The 25,923-nt window shown below is 41.4% G+C and overlaps 1 protein-coding gene across 6 annotated transcripts in view; it reads left to right on the top strand.

The window, feature by feature from the left end:
• Positions 1-25,923, top strand: part of robo2 (roundabout, axon guidance receptor, homolog 2 (Drosophila)) — a 428,768-nt gene that overhangs the window by 201,245 nt on the left and 201,600 nt on the right. The window contains exon 1 of one of the 6 annotated variants that reach the window (XM_088079117.1): positions 18,152-18,899. The exons of the other annotated variants lie outside the window; for them this stretch is intronic. Coding sequence (XP_087935243.1) covers positions 18,845-18,899 — 55 coding nt within the window. The 5' untranslated portion in view covers positions 18,152-18,844. Of the gene's footprint in view, positions 1-18,151; positions 18,900-25,923 lie in introns of those variants that run through there. 6 annotated transcript variants of the gene reach the window in all.

The raw sequence follows: 25,923 nt of genomic DNA, 5'->3' as shown, positions 1-25,923 counted from the left end.
CGAATCCAAACATAAATATGTACAAAAAAGTGTATGAGCAGATAGTAAATACACATACTAAAGTCGCAAACTTACCCTTTATTTGCAAAATGTGTGGTTTCTAAGACATTAGACAGATTTTTGCTGCTGAAGGTGCCTGAAAAAACATAAAAATGTGCCTAAGCAGTTGCTGAAAGTATGTTTCCATCCAAATGTTGCACTTAAGTCTACAAATGAAAATATATACAAGTATGTGACTGTGCAAGGGCGTGCAATTATAATCATTAAAAGGTTACTGATAAATTGCAATACTCAATTGTAGCCTTTAAATAGATTTGTAACTGTGTCCGCACACAGTTTTGTCTGCCATTGTTACAATGACCAGAGTTGTCATGATGATGAAACAGAACTGTCTTTGATGCAGCTTTAATCAGCAACCGACCACAAGCCAAACATAATTTTGAAATCATTCAACTTTTATGATATGTCTCCTCATGCCAAAAAATCAGCGGGCAGCTCATAAGTGCTTGTGCCACAGCAGTTGAGACTTGTTGTGGGTCAACACTGAAGGGAGGGGCAAGTTGTAACACAGAGATACACAGAGAAGGAGCCAGAAACCAAATGGTGCTGAGGCTGGTTTATAACAACAGTTATCCAGAGGAATCAGCAGCTAGTTTTATTAGTCCAGATGTGGCCATCTTGTAGCTTTGTGATAAAAACCAGATGTCTGTTTTCTACACTTTCTCTAGTAGTAATTTACTTAACACTGCATACACAATCTAAGGTATGTGACCTCCTCACCCATGTCATTTTCAACCTACTAACCCATTTTTGTATTGATTGACAGACAATAATAATTCCATCATTTATTAACTACTGTGTATATATATATATATATATATATATATACAATGTCCAGTGTGTATGATTTAGAAGGATATATTGGCAGAAAAAGAATATAATATAATAAGTATATTTTCCTTAGTGTGTAATTACCTGAAAAGTAATAATTGTCATGTTTTTTGTTTTTTTTTTACTTTAGAGCAAGCTGTTTATATGTTCACAGGGAGCAGGTCCTCATCCATGCAGTTCACCATGTTGCCCCATCATGCTTCTACTGTAGCCCAGAACAGACAAACCAAATACTCTGGATAGGATCATTCACGTTTTTGCATCAGCCACCACAGTTAGCAACCCTTCCACAATGAGCAGCATCATAATACCACTTGTTTTGTTGTTGTTGTTGTTGTTTTTCTTAACATGTAACTGCTTTATCCAGTGTTTTTACCCATTTAAAGTCCATTGAGTTTGCAGAGGTAGAGACCTTTGTGGATAATTTGGCTCCTGGTAAAAACCTCCTGAACCCCCTGATCAGAAATATGGTGAGCACATATTCAGAGAAAAAGAGTCAGCAAACATTAGTAGGTGCTGGGCAAACAACTTGTCTGTGATGTGCCAAACACCAGCAGTTAGGCTCCTGGTTAAATTCATTAACATTAAAAACAAACAATTAAACATAAACATTGAAGGAATTCTAATTGGGAGAAATTTCAACTGATTGCAATCTACTATCCTCTCCACAAGACACCACTAAATCCTCCAAAATCTTAAACACTGTTCCTTTACACTGAGCAGAATAATCCCAAAACTGTGCAGAAGCAATGGTGAATATACTACTCTTTCTTTCCTGAACACCTTATACTGCAATCTGACATGAGAAATCAGTAGCTGATGGAAATGTGAATATGCACGCTGCTAGTAAAATGTGGATTCAGTCACTATTGTAAGTAGAACAAATGTTTGAGGCAGAATTTGTAATGTGGCTGGGATGAAAGAGAGTGAGCGTCTACTGTCTGTTGTAAAAGCTTAGAACTGAAGAAGAGCTATTCTTGGAGGAAGAGACCGTATGATACAGTGTGGGTTGAAAGTAAGCCAGATTAGACAAGAAAGGCAATGGAAAACAGTAATTTAGTGCAGCATTAAAACAGATTACGGAATGTGCCAAAATGCTCTTTGATGATTGCTTACAACTTTGATGTTTACCAGCGTCAGTTAATGTACAATATACAGTATCTTTGATAAATAACATCTTTGATGGATGTTAGATTTAAGCTGCAACACAGCCTCACTGAGCTTCCCATTGTTTGGCCTCATTCTATCACCTTTTACTGTGCTCTGCCGCACAAACAAATTAGAGGAAAATGCAGCATTGCCTTTTCTACGTGCCATTTTAGTATGTAAATGAGTAGTTTGACTAATATGCTTTGTTTCCTTTTCCAATTAGGCACCCTGCTCGCTGCATAAAAGTTCTGCAGCAGGCGTATAACATGTTGAGTTGTGTACAATATTTAAAATACAATAAAACACCATAAATAAAGTGGAATTATGATTAACATGCCATGTAACTGTAAAGCATTTTAAATACCAATGCAGCATTTTTGCATTGATGACATCATGGATTTATAGGCTGCTATTTGAACAGCGTTTGTGTATTCATAGCGTTTAGATGTGTTTGGCTTAATGCCCCGGTGCTGCCGGCTGTATTTGTGGCGTGGTGCGAAGTCTTCGTCAGTGCTCAGACTGGGCCTGTAATGGCTCTGTTGGGACAGAGCGAAAGTGCTTCTTCAGCGCTCATTAATGGAGCAAATTGAACAGGTCTGCTGGCCTACCTCTATAATGAGGGCCCCCTCTTCTCTTCCCCCCACTCCCACTATCATCCTGCAGTCTATTGTTCACCTGCAGTTAGGGTCAGAGCTGCCGAGCAGTAATTGTATCACTCTGACCCTCTTTTGGTTTTTATTTTGTCACAGGGACCTGCTCTTTATTGGGTGCAGGCCATCCCTCAGGTTGTAAAAGCCATGGTGCCCCTCCTCCCATACCTAGGGACAGGGGTGCTGCCTGCATGCCTGCCAGCGATCAATATGCCACTGTCGTTAACTGGATTTGTTGCTGTGGAGCTTGCTTATGAGGCAGCAATTAGTGTGAAGTGGCAAGGCCAGGGTACGAGGCTGCGGCCATGCGAGGCTCGGCCCTGGGGGATGGAAATGTCAGGTGCACGAGCCCAGTTTCATTAGGGCCTGAAGAGACTATGACGATCCATACTGTCTGTGTAATTCATTCGGCCGGGGGGGGGGGTTAGAATTATTTGTGGGAGACGGTTAGCAAACACAGAAAGAGGTCATAGGTTAGGAGTGGCTGTGGAAACTTGCTCACTCTGAAATCCACTTAGACCCTGTGGAATCCACTTACATGCCTCCATTGTTTTATCACCACATCAGTGTTTTGAGGGGAGCTTAGCCTGAATCTATGCCGCAGCCTCTTGGCATGTAACCACTCAATGGTCATTACAGATAAAATAAATCGTAAAATGGGTTTTACATAGTCACAGACGTTTCTGGTCGCCTCTCTGTCACTTTTGCAAAATTTGTTATGTCTGTTTTGCAAATCTTGATGGTGCGTTTTCACATTGGCTTTGGTTGGGGTGGTGTGTGGCTGCAAGTCACTCATCGGGATGAGGACATCAACTCACCACTCTGTAAACTCTCCTTCTGCAGATTAGCCAGGTTTTCAAATGTAAATATCAATAATATTGAGGAAAAGTCGGCAGCAGCTGAACTAGTATGTTGCTAACCATTGTACAGGCATTGGATAAGAAACTGGGCGATCTCTGTGCTGCATCAGTTTTCAAGGGGATAAGAGAAACTGTAATATCCTTTGATTCACCAGAATTTGGCTAAATCCTGCATAGCACCATTCAACCAGTTGACTCTTTTCTATCTGCCGATCTGACAGAGCAGAGGACTCTTGCGAGAGAAGTAGAGAAGGTGTATACTTTACAGTTAACAAGGACTGATGTGACAGTGGGAATGTGCGGTGCTGTCCCATTCCTGCTCAGCAGGATTACTGCTACACGCCGTTCAGAGGCAGCTGCAGTGTGACCCTCCCCGTGTTTGGGTTGAGCAACCATACGTTGCCGTCTTGTTGTGATCACGTTATGTGGACAATTAAATATGGTGCATTAATTACATCATTACTCTGTGGAGTTATTCAACTGAGCAATATTCTTCAGTACCCTGATGTGTTCTTACCAAAACCACCTTTGAATGTCTCCAACAAATGATGCACTTAGTGTATATATTTCTCATACTTATTCCTACTATTATATATTGTGTTGTACACTGTAGCATAATGCACATATATTTAGCATAAGGCACACATTTAAGTTTCCTTTTATCATAAAAAACATTAAAAGTCATGGCATTAGTCAAAATATGTTGGAAAAGTTATGGAATTAAGTTATGTGTGATGAAGTTTTTACAGTAATTTTCTTTGGATAGTGTCCATGCAACAAATTGGCAAATTTATTTTCTGTGGCTGTCGATTTAATTTTGCAGTCTGTGTGATGGTGTTTGCCGTCACATTCGTTCCTTAAATTTCTTGCCAAATTATGACTCTCCCTTCATGTGTGTCAGCTAGCTGAAATTTTATTTGAAAGAGTATCGATCTGATTTGTTTGAAAAAACATTGGGCAAGTGGGAGGAGAAAAAAATTATTTTGCAGTACTTGAAAAGTCACAGAAAGGTTTTGAAATTTTGCCTATGAAAATGTGAAGGAACCCTGATATTTGTGTACTTATAATTCTATACTTTTACACTTACACTCCTAACATACTTAGCGTATTACACATATTTTACATTTTTAAATGTATTTACTGGTGTGAACCTGAAGCACGATGCACATTTTAAATGTTTTACTTGAGCACATATTTTATTTTATTTTATTTGATTTTATTTGATTTGATTTGATTTGATTTGATTTGATTTGATTTGATTTGATTTGATTTGATTTGATTTGATTTAAACTTATTTCGACTTCTATAATTCTCTTTTCTTGGCATCACAGAAATCATTCCACAACCAGAAATCATGGATTACAGGAAACATCCAGAGCCATGGACAAATTATAAAGCAGCAGCCAGCAGTGTAAGAAGATGCAAAATGCACAAGTTAAAGAAGCTGATGGGATCACATTTCACTGGAGTTGTACCTTGTATAATTACATGAGACAAACAAATGATTGATTTAACATACAGTATATTCGAGACTTTATTAGACATTGTCACCTGCTGCTTGCGGGCTTTTATTGCGTCTCTGTTTTTGTGTGTACAAGTCCATGCCTAAAAGTAATTACAGGCCAGCATGTTTGTGTCCAGCATTATCCGTGTCAGACCATCACTCAGCTCAGATTGGTGACATTGAGGCATTTATGGCGGTTGGGGTGCCCCAGGGCCCCCACTGTCTGGATGTTTTTCGCCCCCAAAAGGGTCACAGTGTCCCCGGTCAAGCGTGGGGAAGGGGTGCACTAATGTGTCATTTGGGATCGTCTCTGACCCGAGGCTCTAAATCACTTTCCATTTTGGGGGGCAATTGAGTTTGAACCTCTGATGAGTGCTGCCTCCAATTGATTGTGTCGATAGCACTCAGCATACAGGGGCAGGGCCGTCTGTTTAAGTGGAATACTCCTCGATTTTAGAGTTAATGTGTTTTATTCAGTGCAGTGGTCATGGTCAATCCAAAATGGTATTGATAAATGAGAGCCAAATGTAAACAAGTGCTTTTGAGAATAAACATTCAAATTTTGATTTGTCATCAGCTTTGGTTAACTTATAGAGGACTGCTTATACTTGTGTGTTCTCAGGAGCTTGCTATTACGGTTTGATTCTTTGTTTTTCATTCACAAACACAGCAAGTCCTCCTGGATAGTGTCAGATTGCTCCATGGAGCTCTACACGACAACACCGCAGACCAAAGCGTGCAGCACATTTTGGTTTCTGGCATTAGGGGACAGCAGATGTTCAAATTCCCAGTTCCCAGGCCACAGGGTTACCAAATCCAAATATTGAGATTAATGTTTTCCCCCTCCAAACACCTGACTTGAAGGTGAAGAGCAAATCTGACAATTTAAAGGACATGCAGGGGTAATATTGTTTTTCTAGTCCTGATTACAGCCAGTTTACAGTGCACAGAGGGGACAGGGGGATTGATAAGGTTTCAGTAGGGATGGGAGAAGCGGTGAGAGGAGCAGTTTTAATTCTGGGCTCTGTTCCAAAATTGAGTGCATAGTTGAGAGTGTAATGGGGTACATATTTTGAGTGCAATCCTCACTGTGCACAAAAAAGAAACAGCCTCTTAGCAGATACAAGCTGAGTTTTATTTGAAATTGTTTATACACAGCCAGATCGAAAGTGGGCTTTAGCAGCAATGAGTACATTATAATGTTCAGTGTTAGATGTTTACAGTCCAGCATACTGGCTTGAGTGCACAAAAAAGTATTAAACAAAAATATAGCATATATTTTATTACTAAGACAGTCACAGGTACATAGCACATATATTGTAAAGTGCAAAGTATGTTGATGACAGAGCTCTTGAATATAAGAAATCAGAGTGGAGAGAAAGAGCTGGCAAACGTTATTGTCTTGTATTTTTCCTGATGAATTGTTGAATCGATTGGAATGTTCTGTGCGTAACGTTCAGAAAATCCTTGCTTGTTTGTGAGACCCTTCTCAGGGAGCACTGAACTTATGTTAGGGGGAACTGAATTGTATAGATTTACTGTTTATCAGACCACAAATGAGACCAGAGTTAGCCACACAGCCCACAGACCTTTTACCTCACTGCTGCTAGGACACGACTTTCCCTGTGATGGTAGCTCAGACCTTAGCCGCTGTATTAGTAATATTTTGTATTATATTGCTTGTTTTTTTGCACCTAGGATAGATTTTAATGTTCATCATTTATCATTGCTTACATTTGTGTCCTAATTTTAATTAGGTAATTTAGGTTTTTATTTTCTTCTACATAGTAAGCGCCGTTGGAGTTGGCAGAGTTGCAGGTTCGTTTTGCTTCCATAATGATAATAAAGTTCTTAAATCTTGAATCATGAATGAAATTCAGCCAGTTCACTCACAGAGGGCTGGTGGACATGCAGCATCAGCATGGGTCTAATCTGTGTAACTGCGCTTGGGTGCTTTGTCTTGCCCTGGCTGGAGTTGCTACAGGGTGCTAAGTGAAGGTCCGTGTCCACTGAGCTGCTGCTGCTGCTGCGGCTGCTGCTGCGGCTGCTGCTGCTGCTGCTGCTGCTTCTGCTGCGGCTGCTGCTGCTGCTGCTGCTGCTGGTGCTGCGGCTGCGGCTGCTGCTGCTGCTGCTGCTGCTGCTGCTGCTGCTGCTGCTGCTGCTGCACAGTTTAACTGTATAATGGAGACATAGCATGTGTGCGGGTGCTGGTTGTTTGTTGATGTTAGTGGGCTCCATTTCTTTTTTTCTTAAAGACCAATTCAATTCTGCTAAGTGAAGGTCCGTGTCCACTGAGCTGCTGCTGCTGCGGCTGCTGCTGCGGCTGCTGCTGCTGCGGCTGCTGCTGCTGCGGCTGCTGCTGCTGCTGCTGCTGCTGCTGCTGCTGCTGCGGCTGCTGCTGCTGCTGCTGCTGCTGCTGCTGCTGCTGCTGCTGCTGCTGCTGCTGCTGCTGCTGCTGCTGCTGCTGCGGCTGCGGCTGCGGCTGCTGCTGCTGCTGCTGCGGCTGCTGCTGCTGCTGCTGCACAGTTTAACTATATCTTAAAGACCAATTCTTTAAGAAAAACTTTCTTAATTTTTCACCTTTATGGACAGGACAGCTGTAGACAGATAGGAAATGTGTGTGAGAGAGAGAGAGGGAATGACATGCAGCAAATGGCTGCTGCAGAGGCATCAGCCAGTATGAAGCGCACACTCTATGGGGAGAGTTAGAGGTTTTTCCCAGAGTCCATTTCTTAGCTCGTGTTAGGCTACTGTTGCGCAGTGATAGAGATGAAGCAGAGCTCAAACCGTGATGAGGACCTGCAGTAGTTGAAACACGTTGGCTCTTTTAATGATTTAGCTATAGGCTTTTTAATATCTTCTTCCTCGATTATATATTTTTTTTGAGGGCCTGGATTGCCTTCCTGTGTATCCTATTGTTTACCGTTTTCCTTGAGCACCCGTGACAAGATTTCGATCTTTGTTTGATTATCCAGTCATCTCTCTTTTTGCAAAAACGTCACATTTTTCGGTGTGAAATTTTGCCTTAACTTTACGTAGAAGTCATTCCACAGGCTGCTTGAGGCAACCATGACATTCAGTTTTTAACTTACATTACAACCCACACCATATAATGCCATCCAATATAAATGCAATTCAATGCAATAAACATTGCCTTTAATAGAGAGATACAACCTTTGAGAATCTTGTGGTATAATGCTATTTCAACTACTTTTCATTTGCTACCTACTAGCATGGAAAATAAATTGCATGACTTCCAGCAATTGGATAAGCTAGAATCCTTAAATACTGTTTATTGATCACATGCCACTACTACAGAAGGTGGTTTAATTAAACTCTTCGTGCTCACACACACTGCTGCTAACAAAGAATAAGAAACATTTATAGCACCTAATACAATGAGGTGTCTCACTGATATTAAACAGGAATAGCTGGTAAAATTTAAAAAACAAACAAACAAAAAAACAGTTTGATAATCGACATATTCATTTATTTACAATATAGGCTATGATAACATACATGCAATGCATATAACATGTCAACACAACCAATTATAGATTGACGGAAAATGGAAACACTGAATATACTAGCACATATGTGCTACGTAAATGTGACAATGCTGGCATGGAGTGCTGCCAAATGATCCAAGGCCCTTTCTGATATTATCATATTCTCCTCTCATTAAAACATGTCTATTTATTTGACAAAATAAACACTAGAATTGAAAATTTACAGCACATATAGCGTATTTTACATGGATTTAATCGTGAGGAAACTCAGCAGGGTAATAATGATATTTGTGATTACACAATGCCTCTCAGACGTTTAAATGTGTTGTGCTTCCTGTCTTGCAAAGTTTATTCTTTCCAACAAGACTTAAAAATTCTTGTTCCTTGATTAAGGGTACTCATGCCAAGTTTTGTGGAGACTTGGCAATTTGTTGCAATAATGGTTTTTTTTGTTGTTTTTATGAGGGGAGAAGGAAATGACTATGAATACATGATGCTGATAGCTCAAATAAACCCATTTGTTTGGGTTACTTGGGTGTTTATGAGACCAGTAGTGCCTTTTTTTTTAGAATTTCCTGCAGGGGTAATGAAAATAACTACCCGTTTTAACAGAAACTGTTGTGCAGAAGATTGACACAGAGGGTTTTCCTCGTGCCAAATGTATTATCATTCTTATAGTCTGGTCAGCTGTGCAGGATGAAGGGATTTACAAACCAGAGGAAGCAGAGTCTGTGCCGAGCCTTGCTAATGATGTCTGTAGCTGTGAGTCTGAGGAGGCGGAGGACTGGAGAGAGGAAGGACAATGTCCTCACTGATAAGGAGCTTGGAGAGATACTTGAGATGCTCTTGTCCTCCCTTCCTCTCATTCCCTCCCTTCTGACTTGTCACAGCTCGAGTATTCACTTCTCACTCATTAGCGGCCGCTGCCCATCCTTCACTGGATCAAACTGTTTACCCTGCCCTGTCATGATAGTGACTAGCACCCTGTTATCAACGCCCGCTCTAGGTGGGGGATGACAGTTGTGATGAGTTTCCACAGAGGCAGATTAAGCAGCTATGTTCAGGAAAAAGTAGGCCAGCTAATTAGCTGCAGCTCTCAGGACCCTGGGAAAGGGCTGTTTTTCACCTAGACAGGGAAATTCCGTAAATGACAGGAATGTGGTTGAAGAAAAGGAGCTGGAGTATCTAAAAAGAGTGGGAGGAAGAGAGAGGGTGACATAAAATAGAAAAAAATGGAAGATGGCGACAGATCATCCTGTAAAGTTTACTTTGGATTACCTGCAACTGAACTCATCTTGCGGTGTACTTTATATAGTCTTGCAATTGTCAGTTTGTTAGTGGCGTCTTTGAAATTGCCTTTTTTAGGAAAAGAAAGTGTTGATGTAACCACCTGTACATGATTACTAAATGTAAAAGTTTCTCATCTTTATGAAATATTTGTTGGGTTTTTTTTGTGTTCAGTTGTTGGATTTGCACTATTTTACACTATTTATATTTTCTTCAGTTGCATCATCATCATATCTGTGTTAGTTATACATTTTGCTGAAGTATGTTTGTTTGTTTTGTTTTTGTTACCTTAGAATGAGCTGTTTATATCTACATAGTAGGGCTGGGGATGCGATTACATGAATAGTTAGATTCACGTAACATGCATCAAACGTCGCACCGTTTCATACAGCGCGCGTAATGAGAGCGTGAGCAGCGCCGGGCGTGTTGTTTTTTGTTTCGACGCTCATGTATCAAGTAAGAGCGTGCACACTGCTCACCTGAGCAGCGCTTGTCAGGCGCGTCTGAGCTGTGTGTCAGCTGCAGCACATCTAGAGAAACGGTGGCGTGCTCTTTGTTCACTCTACACCACTTTCCACTGCAGTTTAAAGTCTCTCTCTCTGTCACAGAGATGAGGAAATACAAAGATGTTTGTTTTTCCTCAACTTCCTTGCTTTCCTTTCAATCAATAGCGATCTGACTGTGTCTCTGTGGACAGAATGCCATCAGCTGCTGACACAATGCATTTTATTTTGAAACATTGACAGGATGGGGTTATCAGCTGTGCAGGAGATCTATAACTTCATAAATGAGTGGAATATGTGCTTCAGCAGGCAGCGGTATGCCCTGAGGCCCAGTTAAGGCTGGTCTACTTCGGTGCATAAAGAATGTATTAGTTATAAATATTTCTGTTAGAGAAAAGTTATAGTGCTATTCAAATTGCATTAATTTTACTGTAAGATGTTTAAGACTAACTGTTTTGTTAAGTGACTTGAATTTAACATTGTTTTATTTGTTTTGCTGTTGGACTGCTAAATGTAGATTGCACTACATTCCTTTTACTTGAGTGGAACAAGCGCTTGCATTAATTTTATTTTAGAGAGACTTTATATCAAACTGTAAAACACAGATTACCAGTTAAGACTGGACTATTTTTTGTAGGGGAATAATGCCCTGCAGTGTATGACGAAAAGTGTTTTAAAATGTTATTTTCAGTAAATTTGTTGTTATATTTATTGAGTAATAAAAAATAATACTGAGATAAATTTTAAAAAAATTGATAGATTAATCGAAAAAATTATCAATAAAAAAAATATTCGTTAGGTGCAGCCCTATTTCATAGCAAGCCGGCCCTTGTCTACGAAGATCACAAGGTGCCATTTTTCTACAGTAGTCCCGTATTGATAAACCAAACACAGACTCCAGATAGGGCCATTTGTGTTTTCGTGTCAGCCACCATAATTAGCAGCCCCGCTCCAATTTTTTTTTTTGTGTGTGTGTGTGTTTCGCCATTTTATATCCCTGGGTTTGTTCGTTTGAAGCGGAAGACACTTCTTTGGACAAATCAGCTCCTGTGGGAGAAACAGTGATTTGTAATGTGACACTGCTTTATTCAGTGTTTTTGCCGGTTTAACTCACCAAGTCCATTTGTTTTGGAGAGGAAAAGACCTCTGCATGTAATTTGGCTTCTGGTGAAAACCTCTCAAACAATGAACAGTGAAGGAATTCTAACTGGGAGAAGTGTCAGCAGGTTGCAGTCTGCAATTCTCACCACTAGATCCCCCTGAATCTTACACAGTTTCTTGAAAATCCCACCAAATTTTTCAGATCAGTTTCTCACAAGTGACAGCATCTTGTGTGAACACAACATTTTCTGCCAGAGTTAGTTTAGATCCTGTAACACCTGGGTGGGGTTTTGTTGGAAGAAAGTGATGTTATGTATTTCTTCACACCAATCAGAGTTTAGCAGCATTAAAAAGAAAATGTAATAAGTTGTGGGGTTACTTGCTGACGTTACTAGGCCACTGAAGTCCTGAGAAAACAGAGACGCTGACTTTTAAACTGTTTATAAAATATATCTCAGGATGTTATTGCTTTCTGAGCTTTAACTTTGAGTGCTGCTTATTTAGTCATGAATAATTTATATAGAAATATTAAGTTTTCAGGGGCTCTCAGATTTTCCTCTAAAAATTACAAACCTAGAATTTTCCATTTCTGAAAATTAGTAAACTTGGGTACACATTGAATTTGTTCTGCTGTGTACCATATAACTACCTCACAGTTGCTGCATGTTCGCTTAAATTTGCAAACAAAATCACATGCTGGTAGCCACTTGATTCAGTGCTTTGCTTGACATGACGGCAAGAGAAGAGAGCCGTAAATGAAAGAGCAGAACTGGATGTGGAAAGCAAAAATTCTTACAGTAATCCCCATTTTCACAACATTCGATAGGGCGCCCCTATCTCACTTCCTGTGCCTTCTGTGAACACTAAGGAAGACAGGGCGATGCATTACATACAGGGTTTATGTCCCGCTGATAGAAGCCTCTCTCCACATCGAGCTCAGGTGTCGTGTCCTCTGTACTTCCTCCATCTGCAGCCTCCTCCTGCAGCCCCTCTCAGGGAGTATCAGAGAGTACAGGATTTAACATGTGTCGCGCTGACTTCCATTAAATCTTTTATTGCTGTGAATAAACCCAGATCTGCTGTTATGTCTTTAAAAACTTGGGGTCTCATAAATGTCTCCCTGTTCCATGTATCATATTAAAGCCACAGGCCTAAATACCAAAAGCAGTTGTAGCTGTGGAGACTTTGCGAACACTTTTGTTTCTGCCTGCCTCAGACTTTTCTGAACTCAGTAGCCATATAACCTTTTTCTGAGCAGGGTGATTTGCATCGTCGGACGATACATCATAGTGGGAGTTTGTCACTTTTCAGCATAATGTGATATTGGGTGGTGTGTATTACAGAGTGGAAGTGGAAGAGGGAAACAGAGATATCTAACAGATCTATGGACTCTTTGTCATGCTGGAGCCGAATGTGTAAAACTTGCTAAATAAGAAAGTAATATTTCAGGGAATGTTAATGTAGTGGTGTGTTTATGAGTTATGGGTGTGCGGCACTGTGCTGTGTGTGTGTTTGTGTCTGTCACTGTATTGTATAGAAATGATCATGTCAGTGTGTGTGCCGATGTGGGTGTTATTGCCGAGGATAGCACGGAGCAGAGCACAGCTTAATATCTATGTTTGACATAGAGGCCCATTAATAAGGGCCTGATCCGAGCCCTGTGACAGGACTGCTGACAGAGGAGGATCATGGGGAAGAATCATGCCCTGCTGAGGGAGCCTGGGCTGCAGGTAGACCCATTTTGCCTTCCCCAGGTGTCATTACGGATGCTGGGGAGGGAGCATTGGAGGGAGGGCCGCTACTGACATCTACATTAATCACCCCTCCACACATCACCACACCGCCTCCCCCCCACCTCCAGCTCCTAATCATCCCCACACAGAGACCCAAACCCAGTAAGGGGATACTCAGCCATGAAAGATATCCAGCTAAGAGCTCCCCAAATACCACTCTGATCTGATCATGAGTGATGTTGCTACCTGAACCTCTGACCTAGCACACAATTAAAAACACTTTCCTTTCTCTCCCCACATACACACAGACAGACGCAGCTATGCTGAAACTACACATTCTGTCAATGTCTGCGTTTGATTCATCGTTTGCATTTGAATTGCACCTTAGTTACATGCAATTAAATGCAGAAAATGTCTGTGATGGAATGTGTCTCCAGACCCCCAGAGTGGGTGCCGCTGTTGAACACACTCCTGATAGTCTTTGAGATATCACACTCTCCATTTGGGGACCCCCTATTGATCCTCAGCTGTGCTTTTATCTAAAAAAAAAACAAAACAACAACAACAACAACACTGCAGCATTTTATGTTCACATTGCTTTGCTATAAACTGGATAAAAGAGCTTGCAGGAAAAATTAGAGGGTGCTGTTATTAAAGGGTGCACTTCAGATTTTAAAGTGATCACATCAATCCTCAGTAAACTGCTTATCTGCCTTTAAGCAATCTCATGTCTTATATATTAATGGAAGAAATTATTTAGCTTTGTTTGCCACAAAAGTCACCGGGAGTCAACTTGACCGATTAAAGTCATGGCAGCTGAGAAGTGGACGAGGATGGATGTGGGTCACACCAGGCGACCATCTTAATGAATGGCCCCACACAGGATCCATCGATGAGCAGATGTTCTGAGGACAATAATGGGGAATTATCTGATTGATTATTAGTTTTGATTCAGTTAAAAACACGTAATTGCACAAAAATGTGACAGTAATTGTTGCGTGATTAGTTTATGCGGAAACAAATGATCCATTTCGGCATCTGGTGGTACATTTTTCTTAGCAGGGGATGGAAAAAAAGAGGGGGGCTGATGGGGAAATTGCATGCAAAGACTGTGTTTTTCTCTGTGTTTTTAATATCTTTGGTTTCATCCGGGTTGTTAATGCAGCCATTCCAAGCCACCGCTCTTGCTTTGCTTTCCCCTCAGTGACGTCACTCTTATTTGTGCCTTTACACCTCATTTGCAGCCTCTCAGTTTTTGAAATGAAAAACCTAATCAACCCAATAAAACCTGTTTGTCAGTGATCTCATGAATGCCATCCTAATAAAAGATCTGCAACATTCCTCAAACAGTGGAATGGAGCATAAGCTCATATTATAGCATCCATGAGTTATCAGTCTGTGGCTTAGCCCCTCCATCTCATTTTTATGTAACATGTCTTGCCCGGAGTAAACACAGCCTCCAGTTTAATTAAAATAAATCCACTTTCAGCTGATATTTAGAAACCCAGGGAATATCACTGCCTCTGCTACAGATAGAGTGATTGAAAGGGGGGAATAAAAGGCAGTGCTTGGGGGAGAATTACACTCTACTTACTTTTCCATCAATGAAGCCATACACTCCATTGTTTATGTTTGAAGCATGCTTTTCTTCTTAGTGAATTACCTTCTCCAATCCCCCTTTTTTCTCCCTCTTTTATTTGCCTTGAACCGTCAGCAACACTGATGACACAATAAATTTCTGTTTGGCTCACTCTCTCTCTGTGTGTGTGTGTGTGTGTGTGTGTGTGTGTGTGCGCGCGCGCGTGTGTGTGTGTGTGTGTGTGTGTGTGTGTGTGTGTGTGTGTGTGTGTGCGCGCGCGCGTGCGCGTGCGCGCGGCTGCATGCATCTGGTAGAATCTAGGACACTATAGAGGCACTGAGAAGACAGCATTTGCATGCAGCTCGCAAACATATTAAAATATGAAGACAAATCACTGTGTCTGGCCAGCTGACAGCACTGCCTGCAGTGGGAGCAAGCCAGTAAACTTACATCATGTTGAAGCTCCCAGTAAGGCCTTCATGGGGCAAGCTGGAACATGCAGCTTGACAAACAAATGGAAGAAAAAAAGAAACCCACCAGCAGTCAAAGCTATTATTAAAGGCAATAGAAGTAGTTCCCTTTGACAAAGCCATCCTGTCATGGTGTTAGTGTCTGTATTTTTTATTGAGGGAGTATGGTTTTCACAGACACCTTCAGGGAACATACTGTGAGTTTGTAGGGCTTTGTTCTATGATCGACTTTGATGTAAATCACAAAATGGGAAATCTGAGCCTTTAAGGCTGGTGTTCCTGCTGGTGTTGTGTCTGTACAGGTAAAAACAAAGGGGCCAACGTGTTACATCTAACATCTCTTTAAATGTGAATTAAATGTTGTATAGGGCTACTGTATTTTTATTCTGTACATTATTCTAATCTGCATTTTCTGTGTTCTGGGAGGAAAGAAAAAGACAAGAGAAGCCTAATTTTACTTTTTAACATATCCCTCTGTGGGCTGCTGTAAATTAGCATTATGTAGTTATACAACATACACCAGTTCTTTAATTTTATATAGGGCTCCTCTGGTTTGGTATTTATTTATTAAATCTGCTTAATTCTGCTGCCACAAATAATACAAAAATGCAAATGATGGAAAAATGATGTTAGACATGGATGGATTACTGAACAGGCCTACTGAGCACAGGCTACTCAAATTAACTCAAACCCACTAATAAGAGACCTAAAATGACCAAAAAGAGACACAAAAAAATACAAAGGAACTGTAAAAGGCACAAAATAACTGTTAAAATGGGCAAAACAATCACAAAGACAAAAAAAATCAGCTATAAAGAGACAGAAAAAAACCCACAAGGAAACACAAAATCTCTACAGACACACAACAAACAAAAAAGACAAAAATAACCCTTAAAGAGACACAAAATGACCTCAACAAGACACAAAATGACCTCAACAAGACACAAAATGACTTCAAAGAGTCCTAAACAGCTACAAAAAACACAAAACAACCATAAGGAGACACACAATGTCTACAAAGAGACCAAAAAGACCCCAAAATTATCTCAAAGAGATACAAAACAGCCACGAGGACACACAAAATGACCAGAAAAAGATGAATACGAACAAAAAAATGCAAGAATACACAAAATGGCTAAAAAGCGACACAAAATGACCAAATAAGACCAAAAATAAAATAAGATAATCCTTTATTGATCCCCATAGGGGAAATTCAAAAATACAGAGATGCAGAATTACCTTAAAAATAAACAAAATAAGCTTAAAGAGAAACAAAATTACTTTAAAGAGATCCAACTGACCACAAAAAAGAAACAAACCAACCACAAGGAGACACAAAACGACCAAAAATACAAAAAAGATAGCTCATAAAGACACAAAATGACTTTAAAGAAATCTAAACTACAAAAGGAAACAAAACAACCACAAGGAGACAAAAAATTAACACAAATAAACAACCACAAAAGGATGAATAATGAAAGCAACAAAAACAAAATGACTGAAAACAACAAAAACGAACTCAGAAACACAAAATTACCTGAATAAGACACAAAACTAGTTTAAAGAGACACTTAATGACCTCAGAGACACCCAAAGAACTACAAAAAGACAATACTAGCACAAGGATACACAAAATAACGACAAATAGACAAAAATACCCCCTCCCTCCAAAAACAAACAACAACAAAAAAAACAAAAAACAAACACACACACAAAATGACTTTTAAGAGCCATAAAACAACCAAAAAGTTGCTGTTTTTTTCATCTTATGTTGGAGATGTGGTGGGGCCCTTTGCCTCTCTGTGCCCAGCGGTCCATTGTCTCATCGTCCGCCCATGACGTTATATCAATCAGGTGGCTTCATTACACCTTCCTGTTGGCTTTACATGTGCTGTCTCATTTTATACCGCTTGGTAGTGTAGTATTAAAGGCCTGATGACAATATGACTGTGATCACTGACACCAGTAGGGGGAGCTCACAGCTCAATGTATAACTAACTAGTGAGATGACATGAGGAGGGTTGCTGGGCAGGAGTGCAGACCACATACATACAAGATCCCCCCTTTATCTCTTCACCACAACATACCTCGGGTCCTGACTGCTGTGTCCAAATCATATCATCTAAATTTCCCCATAATTAACAATTGGATTCTATTGATTTTCTTGCTGTATCATGTCTGTGTGTGCACACTGCCCTGGAAAAAAAAACATACATGTATGCGATATTGGCATGCAGAGAGGCCGCCTCTCCTCATCATGGTGCAGGGGCTTGGTCAATCAGTCATCGATTTCTGACAGAGATCATATTTACAATTCTGCTTCAATATCTCAATACATTAACATTCAGGCACTATTCAACGTCTGCTTTCTCCCATCTTTAATATGCCTACAGATACGGAGGCTATTGATTAGTAGTTTCACCATTTTCTGAAATTGTGATTTATTTCATTAATTTGGATGACAAGAGATTATTTTTTCTTCTCTTTTAAAAAGTCTAATCATTTTTTATCACACATGCTAGCTGTTAACTGTTTTTTTTTTTGTTGTTTTTTTCTGCATTTTCCACTCATAACGCATGTAGTGGTTAAATAATGTGGATATTGTAAGATAAGAAAAGCGCTCACACTGTGTGGTAAATAATAGATTATGTTAAGCACATGTAAAGCTATAAATGCTACACTTAATCAGTCATATGTGTGCAAAAATAGTTTATGTGGGTTTATCCTCCACTGCAACACATTTATGCTTAAAACGACTATTTTAGCAGCACTAAGGGGGTCACTAGCCTAGTCTTCAAGACTACAAACAGATATGGACTGAGATCCAAGCTCTCCTAGACTTCTCCTTCAGTCCCGCTCTGTCTTCCCTCCTCGCTGCTGTCTTCCCGGACCGATCCGAGCAAGTGTGTGAGCAGCGTCAGTGTGGTGTGCTGCGGGCTGTGCCGGGTGCGCAGAGACCATGCGCTCCTAGCGGCTGCGCTGCTGAAATCAAAAAAGGCAAAGAGGGAGAGACGGAGGATGATGAACTGACTTGAGTACGACTGTACACTTACAGCGATTTAGCCCAGACTAAGCACATGGGTCTTTTGGGAACTGGTTCTCGTTGTAGTAAAACAACTTTCTGGGAATGCGTGAGAGTTTACGGCTGGTTTCCAGTCAGTGTCTCGGCCGAGTCATGTTTTGAAGTGAGGAGACATCGCTGAAGATCTGAAAGGTGCCAGAGACGCGTCCTAAGGAACCGAGGACCTGCGGAGAAGTGCCCAGCCTTTATGTTTGTTTTCCCAGTGTGGACTTACTGTACATTTCTCCTCTGTGTGAGCTTCAGCGTGAGTAGTTTTTGGGAGAAATAATAGATATTGCGGGTGAACTCACAGACCGAGAGTTTGCTGTCAAGCTTTGCTGGATATGAACACCCCGAGCTGCTCCGGGTGACCTACTGTGCAATGGATCCTCTCAGTTTTTGGACATTGAAACTGGCTTTTGTCAGTAACTAGGACCTCTGCACAACTCTCAGAAACACGCAGTGGACTTTCCGGTCATTTCGGACGTATTTTTCTGCAGTGAATTTGAGGATTTGCACGCCCGCCGTGGATGTTTAATATGCTAGTATGGGTCCGCTAGCGTTCATCCTTGTTGGCGGATTACTGTATTTTCAAGTTGATGGTAAGTTGCTTAACGCGTGTTATGTAAAACTCCTTCATACGCGCGTTAAAAATGTTAAGATCTGTTTGCACAAACCTCGCCAGACACGCCACCCGTCAATTTTACCCAGTTTTGTTTGTAAGAAATAATGTAAATGCATGTTGTCGGGCTCCGGTTTTCAAGAAAAATAACTTGCTTAGCTTTGATTATTAAATTAGGGCACTATACACTTCTCGGGGAATATTGTTAATAAGCAGGGTCACCTTATGGAGCAGCAGATCTTTTCTACTGCATTTTTCATTCATAAAACTCGTAGTAATTCACGAACACGCAGCTGAATTCAACAGATAACTCCTCCAACCAATGCAGCAATGCGTGCCTCTTAAGAGGTTAAAATTAGGGCAGAGATGAGTTCATTTGTCTCTTGTTGTGGAACAAATAAAAGAAGGAGTTGTACATTTAAGGAAACAGATATAACTGAATGATATGCATGTTTATTTTTACAAAAAGGACCATTAGAGAGTTAGTTTTCATGTGTTTTTTTTCTCACTGAGACTCAGTCAGTGTAAAGCAAAGATCTCTAAGTATGAATGATCCTCAGATTCTGTTTTTTAGTGGCTACAGGTTATCTCTCAGATGCAGAGGTGGAGACCATTTTTGTAAAAGCCCAAATATTTTTGTGTGTTCAGATGCTGCACATGAAAGATAAAGTGGTTTAACACATCAGGCAGTGGTTGAGACCTGTGGATGTGAGGTTCACTGTCTTGGAGGTGTTTGGCAAATCTGTTGTGATCACCCTGCCTCTGCACTGTATGGTGGATGTTACTGGTCATTTCATTTTAGGATTTCAGCACTGCAATTGTGCACCGCAGTGTAAGCCGGTTTAATCCAAGTTTAGACAGTGCCCCAGTTTATTATTCCCATTTGTTTGATTGGACTTTAATAATGAGGCAAATGATACTGATTAATTTCTGCAGCCAAATGCTTCAGCCCTTTTTCGCTGAGTGCTACCTCAGCATCTTTTAACATTTTTTTTCATGATTTTACAAGGTTTCTAAGGATCCTGTGGATTCAGAGAAGTGGTTTAATGGAGGAATTAAAAAAGCCTTGCCTGCAGAGTTAATGTGATGACTCACATCAATCATCAGAATAGGAGGGCTGAGGTGACGGAAATGGTGATTGGGATTGGTCCAACCTGTGACTGGTGGAATGATGGGAGGGATTAAGATGTATTACTTTTGAAAATGCACAAAGCTGGAGTCTGATTGAATTTTACCTTTGAATTGGACACACCTTTTCCCACACGAACACAAGACTGACAGACAAAACAAAAATCATACTCCTGACTGGTCGCATACTGGGACATTATATCAGCACTATGTTGTGAGTGATGATTCACACATGTGTTTGCTTTGTATTGTGTGTACAACTTAGCAGTGTGTAAAGCCAAGTTTTTTGTTGTCATTGAATGCAAGTGCCTGCAAGGCCCCATTTTTCTTTTCTTTCACCTGTCAACTCCCGCTTTTGTTCTTCACAGCTGCAAGTTTTGCCTCTCCTGCCTTCCGTAGTTAGCAAATCAAGTCCCCTTTCTGCTGGGATTTAAATCTTTTTTCTTTCTTTTTACCTTTTTTGACCGTCTTTCACTCTACTCAGCCAAACCCACTGGTTGCTAAGCAGTGGCTGATGGCATTGCAGGCCGTCCAGAGGGAGAGGGTGCACATCTCCCCGGGAGCTGTGGATCTTCCCAATCATTTGCCTGTCACCCTCCTCCCTCTATCTTCTGCTCTCCCCCACCACCCCTGCAGAACCCACCCATCACCCAGCCCTTTTCAGAGGTAATCTGAGGGTCCTTGGAGAGGGAGGAGCTTCCACTAAGAGTCCACTTAGGCAGACAAAAAGGTCTGGAGTTGTATTCACTGGGCAGCGTAGCCAACAAAGCCAAGCCTTGTGAATGGCGTCAGTCACTGTTTAGTGCGCTGTGATTAATACTGTGAGTGTGTGGGAGAGGAGAGAAAAGGTGAGATGAAGAGAGAATAGAGGGAGAGTGTGTGTTGTTGTCAGTGTTGGGAGAGACTGTGAAAACAGGGTTACCACAATTTTCAAAGAAGCAGCTTGATGGCAGTAGAAGATATTTCCAGGAGTACACCGGTCAGCAGCTGCCTGGTTATCTCTTAAACTCCAGCATGCTGCTTTTGAAGCTGGACTAGAGCATGCTTTGCATAGTGGACGTAAACTCCTGACCTTTTGCTATTCTGAGACCTACTGCATGCTTGTGTCTGATGTAGGAGCTGGTGACATCACGTCCATCCTGGGTGACACTCTGAGAGGTGCTGAAATATGGTCCGACTTAAATACGCCTGAGAGGTCAATGGAGACGGCCACTAGGGGTGTTCGGTAGCCTAAACGAGAAGTTCACAACTCGTCCAGCCTCAGGGTCCAGATTTCTCCTCAGTCATTTTTTTTAAAGGTCCACACTTTAGATAAATTATCTTATATTACATTTTATTTCAGACACTGTAAACAGCATGTGGGCTCAGAACGCAAAAAAATAAAACGTTAACAGAAATTAACAGAAACGGCACTTCAAAATAAAAGCTCTGTGCCACAAATTCGCTGTACTTCAAAAATAAATTGTGTTTTTTCACAAATATGGCACATTCAAGAGTCACTTGTGGTCCATTCAGAATGGGCCAGCATCCCACTTTTGGACCACGATCCATTAGTTGGGAACCACCGACCTATATGATGTGCAGCTCTCTATCCGCCAGCGGAGTTGTGGTTTGCTGAGTCGAGAGAAACTCAAACTCAGAGATTGGTTATGTATGTGTTAGTGAAAGGAGGAGGGGAGAGGGAGACAGAACGAGTGTAATCAAATGCAAAAATTGCGAGAGGAGTTGCTTAACAACACAATCTTTTAAAGGGAAACGGTGAGGATGAGGCTTTATTACCAAAGCGCCCTGGAGACTAACAGCTCTGTTGATGGTCGTGATTGAATGAGAGCGGTTTAAAGTACTGCCCTATAATGGAAAGTAAGCCCAGATTAAAATAGTCTAGGTGAATGATGAGGCAGGCTGAGGTCATTGTGTAAGAGCCATTGCGATGTCTCGCCCCAAATGTGATTGTTCTGCTTGAGTTGGCAGCGTTTAGGCAGCGTTATTGTAATTGCGGTTCATTTGCTGGAATAGGGGCTGCTGTAATGATGAACCCTCATCTCAGATCTTCACTCTGCTGTCTCCCATGGTCTCATCACTGACAGGGCGGCTGCACTCCTTTGCATCAGAGCGCACTACTGTTTAGTCTCTGATTAAGATCAAAAATGAGTGGAGAATAAAGACAAAGGTGGTGATCATAAGAGGAATGAACAGGGAGCAAAGAATGAGGTGACAACTTTCCAAGGCCTGTGTGTGTGTATTTGTGTGTGTGTGTGTGTGTGTGTGTGTGTGTGTGTGTGTGTGTGTGTGTGATCGTTACTTGACTAGTGACTAGAGCCTGTCAGCTCCTATGATGTTTTATCAGCCAAGTCTGGCTACTCAATGGATCGCATTCCAGCAGCCACACATTCAGGATAGAAGAGAATAGACTTTGAGCTCCACGTACTTCTCTTAAAGTCCAGTACAGCTCTGTGATCACTAAAAAAAAATAAAAGAGGATTCAAAGCTGTTTTAAATTCTTGGATCACACCGGTCAATGCCTTTACATGTTCAGAGTGCAGAAGAGAAAATGTCAGCATCAGACAATGCACATGGCTGATTTTGCTGAAGACCAGCAGAATGCAGGGGAGGTAATACCACTTTCCCCAGTTTTACCTCCGCTTTATTAAGCCTCAGCCAAGCATACCCCTGACATTTACAGAGCAGAAAAAGCCCTAATTCCTTGATGCTTTTGCCTAGAGAAACAAAGAGAGAAGGAGGGCGAGAGATTACAATGGGAGGGTTTAATGGTAACAGGTAGGCGGCGGTAAAGGACAAGTATCTGTCCTCGTATGATTTATATTTCCAAACTTCCCCAGGCACATAACTATCTGTCGTTGTCAATGAGGGTGGAATCCAAACACTGAGGGGGTTGTTGTGCACCTGTGATGGCATTATAGTAGGCGTGTGTGTTGGGGTAGGTATGGGGGTAGGAGTGACATGATGAATTGAGCATGCTGACTCTGAGGTAAAGCAAGTGGTCACCTGTCTCACACACCTGTACTTACAGAATACACACCTGTGCTTACCCCTCAGGGCCCCGAGGCACTGATATAATCCTCGCTCTCTTCTCTCTCTGTCTCTGTTTCCCAAACAGCCGATTAAAGGGTTTGAGGCCAACAGACAGAAAACGTGGATCTAATTACTGTTATATAATCCCTGATGATTAGATGATAGTGAATGAACCCTTATTGATCAATGGCAAATACCCAGCCAGCGGTTACAATACAGACAGCCTCTATGTAGGACAGGCAGTTGCAGCGTGGATGTGACGAGCATTCTTATCTCCACCAAAACTTGATTATCTTAAGACCATGCCAAAATGCAGACAGGAAGTCAGGATAGAGTAAGGCACAAGCTTGTGATCCCTTGAACTTGCTGGAGGAGACCATGTGCTTGCCTTATCAGTGTTTTTATGTTGCATGCTGCACTGAAACGTTGTGTTTGGGGAAGCGTCTAATGACTCCTGTCGCCCTCGCTCTGCCCGCTGGTTTACTGTCTCACAGCAACCTTCAGATACAAGGGAGAGATGTCAAGGTTGAGTGACTCACAGAAGTACATACAACTATATAACTATACATGCTCTTGGGTGCAGGCCCAAGCCCTGTAAACAAAGAGAAGCATACAAGTGCATGCAGGCAGACATGAAGGCACTGTGGTTACACGGCTTTGCAAGTGAAACAAATAAGGAGACAGTAAATACATGCACATAAGTAAAGTGTGGGGGGGGGCATTTGGATATTTAGAATATTTAAGGAGTAGTGTGGAGGATTAAGTTGCATCTAGCAGTGAGGATTGAGCTGAAAATTCACCCAGTTAGGATTCCTTTAGTGTTGATTGTTCAGATAGTTTTTACTGGGAGCCACACTATTTGGGGGGGAAGGTCTCTTCTTCCCCAAAAGAAACAGACCAGATTATTAAAACAGGCAAAAACACTGAATAAAGCAATTTCCCTTTGCAAATCACTGTTTCTCCAAAGCTGTTTGGCTCATTGCAGACAGGCCGATAGCCCAGCACCTGCTAATGTGTGCTCGCATTTTTTTATTGGGTGCGTAATTATCTGCAGATGCTTCCTCCTCTTGAAAACAAACCGCTAAAAACATGGAATAAAGTAGTTTCAGGTTAAAAAAAAATCTGTGTTTTTTTTCTGATGCTACTCATTGCCGCTGGGCTGCTAACTTTGCAAATGGCCCTATTTAGAGCCAGTATTTGGTTTGTCCATTCTGGGCTACAGTAGAAGCATGGCAGTTAACATGGCGTCCTCCATAAACAAGTACCTTCTCCCTACGTAGTTTAAACAGCTTATTCTAAGGTAAAGAAAACACTTGGATTCTTATTTTCAGGTGATTATACACTAAAGAAGACATACTTGTTATATTATATCCAATTTCTGCCAATGTGTCCCCCTGAATCCTTCACACTGAACATTTAATCCACATCCCTGTTTTTTTTCCTCTTTGTGTTTTTACTCAGTAACATACCCTCTTGTTCTTCATTGTCAAGAGTTTGTGTGACAGTTGTACCTGAGCTGAGTGCCTTGAAGATGAGGTCAGGCCCCGGTGATAAAAATGCATGAGCTGTCTCTCAGTGTGAGATGTGTGAAGATGGACAGCCAGAGCATGACACTCGAGCACACATCCGTCACACACAGTAGTTGTCCGACGCAGCTGTAATGCTGCTCAGAGTGGTGGAGCCGGTGAATAAGTGCCCCGTTCCACCGTCTCCATCCCTGGCTTGGTCTATGGATCACCCAGCCATGACAGCTCAGTGCCTTTTCTTCCCTGTAACTAACCGGGGAATCTAACCTCAGAGAACACTCCAAACTGTACACCATCACTTACAAAATCAGTTTGTTAATGTGGAAACTGTAGTCACCTAGAGGTCTTCTGTGAGGCTGACCTCTTGTGAACATTCTGATATCTCCGTGTGTGTCAGCGTTTATATCACTGGCTGCCTGCCAAACATATTAGCATTGATATGAATTACAAGTACTGTTTGGTGCTGTTATTTTTGCCTGGGTATGCCACAAGGTCTATGCTATATTTATATGCTTTTGTAAATAGTGTAATACTGTGTTTAGTAATCAGTGTGTCTATGTGCTAATATATACTGTAATATGCAAAATCATGTTTACAGTTCGGTTGCAACAAATGGTCATCACGCCAAGCAGCCTGATATAACAGCATTCTCATTTGGACGATTATCACATGGATACATAGATATTCACTGGCCCGTTCTGTATGTCAGTGTTGTGGAAATCCTTTCTTGTTGTGTCCCTGCTGCAGAAACACGGCACCACACTGCTTTGTAAACCGAGCCACCATGACCCAGGGGTGAGTTGATTTACTGTATATAATGGCTCCTGGTGAGACTGGCTTTGTGGTTTGAAGTCTCAGTGTGGAACGTGGCACGAGCCAAGTGTCACAACCATTGCGGCGGGGTAGGAAGAAAGCCTTAATCGCATCCTTGAACGTTTGAACTCTCCAGTTCCACTACCAGGATGGTGATGATTTTTTTCTGGAGGGCTGCTCACAGGCATTTGTCATTTAGAGGCCCCGTAACACCCAGCCAGTGGTGGAATTATGAAATGTAGGGAGTGTAGGTGTGCGAATGTGTTTGTGAGCACCATTAATAACCATCAAAGCCCATTGTTTTTTGTGTTAGCATGGATTTATGAGCATGAGTAAATTGAATGAGTCCTTCATCCACTTACTGCTAGCACTCTTGACCCTGTCGCCCTCGGCCAGACCGGATGAAGTGTCCCATGGAATAGAAATTTAATAAATCTCATCCTGACTTGGTAAGCTGCACCTTAAAAAAACACAAACAGTGAGCTATAAGAGCCATTTCATTAC

This window comes from Plectropomus leopardus, chromosome 6 (genome assembly GCF_026936395.1).
Source record: "Plectropomus leopardus strain MGB_pleo_1.0 chromosome 6, ASM2693639v1, whole genome shotgun sequence".
Classification (NCBI taxonomy): Eukaryota; Metazoa; Chordata; class Actinopteri; order Perciformes; family Serranidae; genus Plectropomus; species Plectropomus leopardus.
This window is presented reverse-complemented; position numbering and strand designations above follow the sequence as displayed.